At 39.4% G+C, this 12,591-nt stretch overlaps 1 protein-coding gene across 1 annotated transcript in view; it reads right to left on the reverse strand.

The window, feature by feature from the left end:
- The window catches only part of LOC123958959 (collagen and calcium-binding EGF domain-containing protein 1-like), a 34,529-nt gene that overhangs the window by 20,578 nt on the left and 1,360 nt on the right, over positions 1-12,591 (reverse strand). The window contains exon 2 of the mRNA XM_046032749.1: positions 11,632-11,712. Within this exon, the coding sequence (XP_045888705.1) occupies positions 11,632-11,712 (81 nt within the window). The remainder of the gene's footprint in view (positions 1-11,631; positions 11,713-12,591) is intronic.

A 12,591-nucleotide genomic window follows, 5' to 3' on the forward strand; every position in this document is an offset into this window, starting at 1 on the left:
CATCTTGAGTAATGTTATCAGTGCTAATGTTAGCTTGCACAGGTTGCTCTGCATTCAGAACTCATTTCCAGTGTGTACAGTGCCCTCAAGAATTCCCACAGTGAACGAAAAACTTTCTGCACAATCTACAATCCTACAATTTAAGGCTCCGCATATTGTAGATTTTAAAATTGTCAATTCCCTCTTGTGATGATAACCCTCTGCACAAAAAGCACAGGTGTAAATAATACTGCAAATAATGAATTCACTAATTCTTTGTTCAGAGTGCAGGGAAATCAGATGTCTTTCTCAAATCAGATCTTTAAGACGGACTGTCCGCCCTGTTATTTACTGTGATCAAAACAGATTTGTGTGTCCAGACATCATCAACCTATCTGCATGGGTTGCTATGGTAACTAAGTACACTGAGTATACAGTGAGGTGGCTTTCCAACGTGGATGCATGAGAAATGGAGATCCATCATACCGCCATCCATACAATCGCTTTGTCAAGCCATGGGGCAGAGTTCTGCGACACAACATCACAGATGGATTTTGCTCAGCTGCACTGATGCACTTCCATCACTCTGGATTTCATCTCGTTGTTGTGTGTGTCGCGTTGACTGACTTCAGGTGCTGTGGGACAGGAGCAATCCCGTTCCTGTGCACTGTATGTATACTTATCTCAGACTATACACAAGGCAGCTAGTTAGACTAAACAGCATTGTATTATGCAATCTGGGAGCAATTGACTGATGTTACTGATCCGAAGAGGAAAACATTGAGGAGGAGGGATGTGAGGAAAAGAAGAAAGAAGAGAAAAACACAAGGAAGAGTGAAGGTGAGTCAAAGAGCGAGTGATCGGGAGGAGAGAGAGAGAAAGTATAGACTCGACAAAGATGAATAAAAGAGAAAATGCAAAAAGACACAGCAGAAAGAAAGGTAGCAAAAGTAACTGACAAAAAAAGAAGATAGATGGGCAGGTTGATGAAGGTGTGATAGGATGGGGTGAGAGAGAGATAAAACAGAAAAAGTGAGAGAAATGGATGAAAATAGACAAGAGTGGGAGGGAATGCGAGAGAAAGCATAAAGTGAATGTAATGTTGATGTCTACAGAGCGGAGCTGCTGTTCTGCTGCTGAACGGCTGATTCACTGACTGTGCCTGTCAGCGAAGCTTCACTCTGCATCCCACCACATGTCCTCATCTAGGTGGGATGCCAATTACAGGAGAGAGAGAAAAACACTCAGCAGCCTCCTTCCCTGCTCTGATTTTCCCTTCTTGCTCTTTTTAAAGACCTTTACGTGGTTTTCCAGGCATGTCCCCCACAGAGGAGAGCCCTATAGGCCTGCCGTGGTACAGCTTTATTTCGTTTGGATCAAAAAAATTCCTCAGCTTCCAAAGTCCCCCTCTCCTTTACGATACTTTCTTTCCTTTTCTACATCTGCCACCTTCCTGTAGTTTTCCCTGCTGTGCACATTTTTTATGATCTCTTTGTATTATTAACGTCACTCCTCTGTTTGTTAGCGCCCCAGGAGCTGCCATGTGTTTCATAGAAACAACGTTTTAATTTTTAACTAAATATATGTAAATGGTCTGGCAACACAGAACAGTCCAAATGGTAAGGAGGGATCATTTTGCATAAAAATGTGCATCAAATGTAATTCTTTTCATTTCTCCACAGTCAGACACTTTAAATAAACTTGTTACCCTAACCCTGCTTTTCATTTTTGTGCTTTTGAGCAGATAAAATCTAAATGAAGAGAGGGAAAGGCAAGAAAACCCCCTGCTGGGGGATGATTGTATAATGCAGGACTGCACAAACATTCCAGGATCCCATTCTCAGGTCCCAAAAATGACCATTAAGGAGATGTCATGTAAAGTATCAGAATCAGAATCACTTTTATTGGCCAGGTTTGTGTACACATACGAGGAATATGACTCCGGTCTTACATAACTCTACGTGTACATACACAGAGCAAGCATAAACAAACAGGACAACAAGCTAAACAAGAACACACAAACTACAGTATACAGTACACACATCTACACAAACAAAACAACAACATTTGAGTATGAGGTACACAATGAGTAACTGTGTAATAATGTAATGAGTATGTAATGAGTTCTATCCACTAGACCCACCTGGCTAATGTGTTTAAACATTTAACAACTTATAAGTTGAGATTCAACAATTCATATGATTTACAAATAAAACTGATTAGGGCTAATATTACTGTAATCATTATAATTTCAGATAATAGTGTCCTATACCACTAGTATAATATTAATTCCAGTTACAGCAGTTTCATTATGGTACATTGTTCTCATAAATTAAATTATTGGGCAAGAAAAATGCTTGACAGTGGAAGTCTTTCTTTTAATGTCCTGCCCCATCCAGACTGTGGTCGGTTCACAAAAAGTGACACGTGCACACGCTTGGATAAAAAAAGTCCTATCCCTACTCCGTCTCCGCTGGTGGAGAAGAAAGAAAAGAGTACCTTACTGGCAGCTTGTGAGAAGTGCCCGTATGCAATTGACTACCGGCCCATTTCAAGCACTGCATTTGGGCATTTTTTAGGCGCCATGTGCCACTATGGACAAGCTGCTGCTCTGTCTCTGGGCTGTTGCTGTGTGCAGAGGGTACTGATTGAGATGCAGGTTGAGCAATGTTTGCGGGAAGAACGTGTAGGCCTACATGACAGACCAATGGTGGCGTGCAAGAAGGTGAGACCTAAACAGAGAGGTCAAAGTGATGCAAAAAAAAAAAATGCACACAATAATTGCCTGTATAAAAGCCGAATCCGGGACATTTTGCGCATATTTTAGGTCCCAAAAAGAGGACATGTCTGGGAAAAAGAGGAGGTAAGGTCACCCTAAAAGACAAAAGACATCTCGGTCTACATATCAAGTGACCGAGAAACTATTTTCAATGGATTTGTTTTGGTGACATTAAGCCAAAACTGGAATCGGGACTGTGTTAATAGAGTTCTGTCATCTAGCTCTCCTCCTTGTTCCCCAGTTTGTGGAGTTTACTGTGTCAGATTACTATCAAAGAAACATGCATCAGCTTTTTGATAGCATGGTATTGTTGAATAGCTGGAATAACTGCACATTTTTAGTAAACTAATTTAGTAAACTGATGAGTCAACATAACGTCAGAGAGTGAAGAACCCCTCACAGCAGCATACTATGTTATGCTTTTCCTCATTTACCGGAACGCTGCGGCTCTCATGTGGCTTTCGTATCTTTATCTGCCTTGTTAACTTGGTATGTGTCTTGTTAGTCTCAATGATTATCATGTCAGTGTTTGGTAAGCTGGATAACTCATTACCTCAGTTTATTTTATATCTAATCTGCTGTGCTGTCGCTGTTTTCTGAAGTGTTATGTTTATGTACTTTATTCTGACTGAAAGTCCTGCTTCAGTTGGCCGGGTTTGGAATGTTTTTTTTTTCACACTCTCTGGCACGTTTGCTACTTAGTGATGCATCATTACTACTTACACGGAGATTTCACAAGGATGTTTTTGTGTGAGAGTATGTGTTTATGGGGGGTGAAGGTTAGTAGCTTTGAAAGTATGTGCCAAGGATCCACAGTTGAGGTGCAAGAGGGAGGCAAAGGTGATGAGAGGGAGCTTAAGACTGAGATAACGCTGCTTTATCTCAAGTCCTGTGTTGGAAGTGTCATGAAGCAAAGTTCACATACACACTCGCACAAGGATCACAAAATTCAAAATACACCATACAAGCTTGGATCTTCAGCTGTCAGTATGTTAATCAATCACCCCAGGAAGTCAGCAAATTGGTCAGTCAGTTAGACGTTCAGTCATCAGGATATCATTCTGTCTGTAAGCAGACTCTGTGTCTCCCATCTCAATGTTATTTCAGAGGTTTAACTGCTGAAACTTTACACATCCTCATCTCTCAGAGGGACCATGACACCAGAGATGTTCCCCTGTGGCCTCATCCTTCCCCCATCCAAAGACACCACAGTCTACTCTCAAGAGGTGGAATAAACATGACACAAGTATCAGCTGCTGCTGGTCAGATTAAATCAAGACAGACTAAAGTGTTTTCTGTCATACTTATAAATATATTAAAAAATAAATAAATATATATATATTTATATATATATATATATATAAATAATCAGACATGATGATTTTTGATTGAACACCAACCTTGCTGACCTTCTCTGCTTAGCACAAAACAACTGTCAAAGTTCTGTAATAATGCGCACTTCAAAACAACACTTAGCATGTACGAAACTTGTTGTTTATTTCATTTGACCCGACCTCAACCCCAGGGTTAATACTAAGGCTACTAGATGGAGGCCTGGCTTCTGTCTCTCCAGAGCAAAACAGAGTCCAACATGAACAAGAGAAGCTGTAGAGTGGAGATGGAGTCCAGGCCATGAGTCGGGTTTCATTAATGAACACTTTAAATGTTTCTGGGTGACACACAGGGCAACTGTGAATGGTTTGTACTTGGACTTGGTGCTTGGGAATCTACAAGTCTTATAGACCCCTTTCAGAGTTTCCATACATGGTACATTGTACGTTCTGACCAAAAAACAAATGAAACATGCTGAACTTTAGTTTGGCAGAATGTTCAAATTATGCTGTAAACATGTGGCATGACCTTTGAAACCACTGGTATCCACTCTCCAGGTATTTTGTGACAGGCTTTCATGTCCGAGACTAAATATGATTGTGTGAGCTGGAGAGATCAGCAAACAAATAGCTAACCTTCAATAATCCCTTTCAGGAAGCCATACACAAAGCAAAGTCTAAATCACACGGTGGTTCACTTAGTGAAATAAGAAAATCCCAACGAAAGATTTGAACTCACTGAGTCAAGCCATCAACAATGTTCACAGACTGAAAGCAACCAAGTACAAATCTGAAGCTTACTTGGCAGTTCTGGGTCTGTCACATACAAAGCACGTTTTTTACTTTACAAGCTTCAGATGCCAATATTGTATCTTACAGTTTGTGAGTGATCAGACTGTTAATTAAAACCTTTAATTTATATATATATATAGATTGTTGATTATATCTTATATGGGTGGTTAGAGACACACTTGGCCAAACTGACAACAAAACGTTTTGAGTCAGTCTCTCTTTGGTTATAGAACCATAAATGCCATGTTAGTATATCTGTGAGACTGTACTTAGGCACAGCAGTGTTTTAAGCTAAATGCTAACACCGACATGCTAACAATGACAATGTTAACATACTTATATTTAGCAAGTACCATGTACCATGCTACCAGTTAGCATGCTAACATTACTTTATTAGCATTAAAGAAAAAGTACAGCTGAGACTGGTGGGAATGCCATAGTTACAATATTTGTGGTGATATTTCACTCAAAAACACAAACACGAACTTCATGGTGGCACAAGAGGAAAAGTCAGGGGATCACCAAAGGCAAGCCAGTAGGTTTTGTCTTCAGGGAGCCATGAATGTCTCTACAAAACTTAATGGCAATATAGGTTTTGTGTGTCTCAAATACCCACCAACAGACAGACATTGAAACCTTAAAATCGAACTTGTTTGGTGGAACTTATGAGGGGTGCTACACAGTCTGGGACTGATGGTTTGCCTGAGAATACTACTTTAGTTGCAGAGAAAGTTGGATTGTTCTGGTTGAATTGTGGTTTACTCTGCCTTGGCTTGTAACAGTGGTTCTTCACTTGATTGCTTCATGTGTGAAAAAATTGCCAGCATTCTTCCAATTTCACCATTTGTTGCATAAGTACTAAAGGTTTTGGGCACATTAAACCTCTTCATACACATTCAACCAGGAAAAACAGGGAAAAAACAACTTGGATAGAACAATACTTTAATATAATGGATTTTCAGGACACATGTGTATCAATTTAAAGGGAGGAAATTAGACAAACGCATCCAGACTGTATTTTGAACAGAAAGAAGAAACAGAATGCAGCATATCTGATGTGGACACTATCCACATATGAGACACATGTGAATGCCAGCTGTAAAGAGGCCTTCCTGCCTTCTGACCAACAGTCAGCACGCAATCGCATGTTCACAGAGGCAAACCCAGCATGAGTGGTGTGGTTGTGGTTCAAATCTGAGGTTGACTTAAACTAAACGTCTCATTATTAAAGCTGGCATTATGCCTTTGACCGGTCGGGCTCTTTTGTACAGTAGGCACACAAGATCAGAAACAGATCATGTCAACAACAAAGAGCCGTACTGTCTAGTGATGCTGGTAAAGATGTTGTCAGGTAAGCACAGCTGTATTTGTGTACTGTATGTGTGGAAAATGAGTACTTCATCTATAACAGATGGATAGCGAATTTGAAACAAAAATGTGTGGAATGGGCCAACAGTGTAATGATATCAGAGACCCCCACTAAGAAACTTATTCTATTCTATCTATGACAGATATTCTGCCAAAATGACCAAATCCTGTGTGACTCAGCCTTGAGATTTTCCTGGAGGCAAAGACACACTGACTGTAAGCAATGCTTTTTTTCTAAGCCTTATTTTTTGTACTGTTTTCATCAGACCACTCTTCTCTGCACTTCATTGTACTGCAGAAAGTCAAATAGGAGAAGTGTGAGGAATATGGACACATCATAATTCAATAACTTTCTTCACGTGGTAAGATCATTTCAGTTAAGGCACAAGAAAAAGACACGCTTTAAAAATTTGAAGAATCAAGGAAACAGATGCGATATTACTATATGTGTTATGAGATGTCCCCCCCCCCCCCCCCCCCCCCCCCCCCCCCCCCAGCTTCATCTGAATTGATGTCAGTTTCTGATGATCGCTGCACACCTGGATCACCATATTTTCTTTATGTATTTGCACATATAACATACTGTACTGTCCACACAGGCATCACATCTGTCAATTTAAGATTATTTTCATCATCGATTAATCTGCTGCTTAATTGATTAATCTTTGGTCTATAAATGTCAAAAAATATGAAAAGTGCCCATCACAATTCCCTAAAGCCCATGGTGTCATTTTCAAATTACTATTGTCTTGGACCGTCAGTCCAAAACCTGACTAGTATCATAAAAGACAAAGGAAGGCGGCAAATCCTCACAATTTAAAGGCAGGAACTACACAATATTTGGCTTTCTTGTTTAAAGATAGCCAATGTAACTTTTGCTGAACTGTTGCCACTTTGGTTTTAATGTATGTAGCAATTATAGAATAATGAAAATGCTCAAATGTAGCGTAACAGTAACACAAAAAGAGAAGGTTTACAAAGTACAAAGTGAATTTGTACCTTAATAGGTGTTAATTGTGTATGATGTCTTGCCATCAGCTCTTAGAAATTGCTGTAAATTGCTACTATGTTGTTTTGTAATCTAAATTTTATTATCTTTATATCAGACACAGGGTTTTCAGAGGATTTAGTTACGCTGCTCTACCTGTGCATTTCTCAATTTCTGTGTTTGACACTGCAGGACAAACATGTACATTCGGGAAGATTTTTCACCATAAAACGTCCACAGCGCATATTCCAGTTGATTTGTCAGTCTCCAGTCAATGATTTATGTTACTTTCAACTGAATCGTGTTATTTCTTCTTTCAAAAGTTGCATAGTCTCACAATTCATTTTAATAATCGAAATTTGATGTTGTTAAAGTTCCTCTCATTACATCCCACACATGCTCAAATGTAGCTGCCAGGATGACGTCTAGTCTCGATGTGTGACTGAAAATTCAAACTTGACTCAGCTTGACAGCAGTGAAATGCGGAACACTTGAACTACTGCTAATCTCAGAGAGCGCTGCTATTTGATGATTCATTCAGGTGCTGGAAGATGTCTGTTCTCTTCTTTTTTTTCCATTTCTGTTTCTGCAACAGTAGAGAACACACAAGTGTATTATGCGGAAATGGAAAAAGTGAAAGGTTAATTTACTCAAATCACTAGCAGAAATTATTAAGACACCCTGCCTGCTGTGAGATGATACTATAACAGAAGATGACACTGCTTATGAAATACTACTTATAGGATAGTATGGAATACAAAACTAAAATGATCCTACTGGGAGAGATGGATCATTGTAGCAACAAAAGTAGTAAGTATGGAAACAATAAAAAGCCTCTGTAATATCAATCATCATCCCTTACTTCTGAGTAAGAGACTTACTGTAGCGTAATATGATGGTGTTATCTACTGCAGTAATGAGCTCTGCAGGGTATTTAAACCAGAACAACATGGCAATCAAGTGAAAGGATGGTTTAGTGGAGCCCATCAGTTCTGTCAAATTTGGATGCCACAGCTGACAGTGTTTAGAGACAGAAAGCAGCAGAAATGAACTCTCATTATCATAAACTTGTTGTAACAGCCAGCACAGACAATACAGAAACAATAAATACAGACACATACATAAACATGCAACCTCACACATATTCACATCCCTCAGAATCTGGGTACGCACCATGTGGTTTGGCACGACTTAAATATGACCTCCAGCGAAGACAGAATAAGAACACGAAAAGGCCAGGACAATAGAAATGTAGAAATCTATCTGATTCACTCTCCTCGTGAAAACCGCAGTGGAGAAGGGGGATGAAACCTACAGCCAGTAAGGCCGTTGTTTAGATGGTGAGAGCAGTGAGGGTTTACTTCTACACAATACCACAAAACCCTCTGAGACAAAGACATCACATTACATTTTTTTTAAATTTAGCAAACAGTCTTGTCCACAGCAACACACGCTAAGCAGAAGAAGACAACGGCAAGACTGAGAAGATCAGGAACCAAAGGCAAGAAGTGGAAAGAGTCAGAGTCATAGTGCACTGAGAAGATAATTGGATTAAGGCAGTTTCTATTTGGGCAAATAAATCATCATAAGAAATTGTTCAGTATTTCTTAAATATGGCTGTTAGATTTTTCTTAAACATCAAAGCATCATTTTCATAAGATCTGTCTTGTGTTGAGTGCTACCATAATTTAAGTACCATAAGTACCATAATTTGCTTCACTGTTTTGATAGCAACTAAGACCACTTTCTTTCGAAAGGTGTGAATTTTTAACATATCATCTTCAATCAGAACTCTAGAAATCTTACTTTTTTTCCCAGAGTGTTTGAGAGAGTAGTGCCAGCTGAAGAAATAAGAGAAGAAAACCAGAAATTATTGGAAAATGTCCAGCCTGTCTGGACACGACAGAGCTGTGGGTAAAGAGACTCTTAGACTGACCAGGTCTGGGTCAAATACCATTTACAAAATAATTGTCCAATCATATCTTGGCAAAAGGAACTAGGCACAGTAGACCTGTCAAGGTTGGGATTTTACCACATGCATTGCAGTCATTACTGTCGTAAAACAATACTTGGGAACTTTAAATTTCCTCTTCAAAACAAACAACACAAAAGCAAACGTGTAAGAAATCTACTATAAAAAAGATGCTCCCAGCTAAATACTTTACTACCTATATAAGTAACCAGGCAGTAGCCTACTTCCAAGGCCAATGAGTACATCATTAACTAACTGCATTAATAATTCCCCATTATGTAAATGCAGACATGGATGAGTTCGGAGTTTGTGCTAACATTAGCAGCTCTGATCTGCTCTTTATTGGATTTGGGGAATTTTTCCGACACCCCACGGCAATTTTATCCAAGAATAACAAGCCAAACAGGGTTATTTTGCAACATAATAATGTTTTGATGTGATATTTTTCCTTGTCTGGTTATAATAACATGACTTACTAATACAAGAACAATGGTGTGTCTTGCATGTCTTATACATTGATCATCAACTGGTGAAGACTATGGGTTTTTTTCTCATGTAAGTAGCCATCCAGTGCATATTAAAGACCTCTTTCACAAGGTTCTTGTTTCAAAATGAGATAGCTGTAACATAAAACTCAGTGACTTTTAGCTGGCAAAATCGCTGGTTGCTGACTAGCAATGAGAAGAGAATGTCTTCCTCTGCCTGAAATCACGGACCAATTGTTTTAAAAAATACTCAAAAAATCACTGCAAACCTGCAGTGGAAAGCTTGACAGGCATAGCACATGCACTGAGGGGAGTAGGGTTTAGGCTACAGGTCAATTGTCAGCTGAGTCTGGAGTACTTTGCAGAGTAAAACCCAGAACCTCCTCAAATCTGGAACATGAACAGTAAAAAGAACAATTATCTAGATAACTCAGCAAACCTCCTTTGTGAAACTGACCTCAGACCTATAGTAAGAAGTAAACATCCATCCCGACAGACTAAAACATTCAGACTGTTCTATAACCAAACACTAAAAAGATAATAATATGTAAGGCCACTTCATCAGCCCTGTCCACACAACACACTCTCATGAATATGACTTTCATGAATTAAAAGTAAAACTGCTATGGATAAAGCTGATTGCCCCTAAAGCTATTTGCAAAATCAATTTGCTCCAGGTCTGTGCTGAACTGCCTTGAGAAACATGGCAAGGAAAACGGCAGCCTCATCTAATCCACCTACTCCAGCACTGCACATCTCTTTTACAGCCAGAAATTAAATGTGACGCAGAGCCTGTTAGAGTCTAACCTTGACAGTAAACAGATCAGATGGTCTGGACTCACACCAGACCTGGTGCCTCATTTATAAAAAGATCTTCTTACGCCTACAACCAAATCCATGCCAAAGTTTGGCTCCAGAACGAAGTTATCTAAACGTCAAAATGAGTGATTTACATTGATTTTCTCATGTTGTGTATGATGTATCATGAGCTAAAAGTCTTACAACCTTCCACAACGTCTGTATTGAATTAATTTATTTCCTTCGACCTATATTTCAAGATGCTCATATCAAAGGATATGTTAATAAATTAGACCCTGGAGACTATAAGTAATAGAGAAAGAAGAGTAAGAAAAGAAACAATTCCCGATATTCCCCTCCTCCCTGATTTATTATGTGTTTGCCCTTTTCTAAATTAAAAAAATACTTCTCTATTCACTGATGAGTCAACAGTTCAACCAAATTTGGTGTTGTTAATCACTTTATGGAGTCTGTAGCATGGTTTCCTCTAAATGGATAAGTGCAATAAAAATAACCCTGTCAGACTACTTCTACATTTTAGGTTATGATGCAGGCCTCACTCCCCGAGGGGGAAGCCTTCCCTAAATGTTTAAGCTTTGGACTCAAGCTGAGAGAGTGGGAGCTCAAGTTCAAATTCTCCTTTACTGTCACAGAGCCAGGCGGGTGGAATTCAGTTCAGTGCAGATGAAAATTGCAGGACAAGATAAGTGAACATTTCACAACAAGTGTAGCTGCTGTTGGTTGACAAATGACAACAAACTTCAGTTCTTCAGTGAAGATCATCATTGAGTCTCTGAGTGATGATCTTCAGGAAATTATTATTATTCTCTCCCAAGTGGATATATAGTTTCCAAAAGGGGGGTGTACTGCATGAAGTTCTGGAAATGACACAGCAGGGTGGTTTAGTGGTTACAGAAACTGCTCCAAAGCCCAAGAAAGTTTCAGGTTCAATCAGGCATCAGCAACCACTTGTCCCGTCAGTATCCTTGAACAAATCACTGTTCTGGGAAAGGCAGTCAGCTAAATAACAAAATATGTATAATGTGCAGTAACTCCTTGCTGTTTCACTCAGTGGGTCAGACTCATTAGACCCAAGGGCACCACTGTGGGTCACCACAAGGGAGAGTTGTGAGTCTTACCTGAAGCAAGTGCTGTTCTTCCCCCCAGCTCTGACACAGGGATACTCCACGGTCAAGATTTTATTATCTGGACACTCCGTTCTGACAAAAGAAAGACACAAATGTGACTGGCACTTTTTACACAGTTTTCCAGCAGGTCTACACATACTCATGGGGGGGGGGGGGGGACACAGGGAATTAGGGGACGTAGCGGTTCATGGTCGGCGCCTTAATCCCCAGGCCACCAGGGCTCCCCGATAGTTTCTGAACAGCTGTCCAAACCATCAGGGGGTTAAACCTCAATAGTACTTTGACACGAATGGCTAAATTGTCCCCATTTTCTCTGTACAGAATGCACTATTACACATACATAGCATCACACTAGAACCCGATTGATCCTGGAGATCTGAGGCCGATATTGATATAGATATTTAAGAGATTCAAAAACCAGATAACAATATATTTTTTTTAACAAAAACACATTTAAGCTGAAACGATTAATCGATGAATCGATAAGTCAATTGACTTAGTAACTGATTAACTGTTCAAGCAATTGTTTTGGGTGAAAAGACGCCAAACATTGAAATGCTCCAGCTTCTCCAATGTGATGATTTCTGGAAATTGAAAGCGTTAAATGAATGTGGGTTTTGGACTACTGCCTTTGACTTCACCTTGGCCTCAGCAAAATTATGACTGTTCACTATATTCTGATATTTTATGGGCCAAATGATTAATCAATCAATCAAAATGACTGGCAGATTAGTCGATAATGTTAGGTGCAGCCCAGAAAATAGCTGAAATTAGGCTTTTACATTTTATAGCTGAAAAACCTGTCATTGCTCTCTGCTGGACAAACTCTGCAATGTACACTGTTACTAAATGTCTCTCCTGCAGTTATACAGCAAGACATGCCATGAACATGACATTATACATTGTGAATATCAAGACCAAAATAACATATATAAAACCTACAAGTCTGAT

The sequence above is a fragment of the Micropterus dolomieu genome, linkage group LG20 (genome assembly GCF_021292245.1).
Source record: "Micropterus dolomieu isolate WLL.071019.BEF.003 ecotype Adirondacks linkage group LG20, ASM2129224v1, whole genome shotgun sequence".
Classification (NCBI taxonomy): Eukaryota; Metazoa; Chordata; class Actinopteri; order Centrarchiformes; family Centrarchidae; genus Micropterus; species Micropterus dolomieu.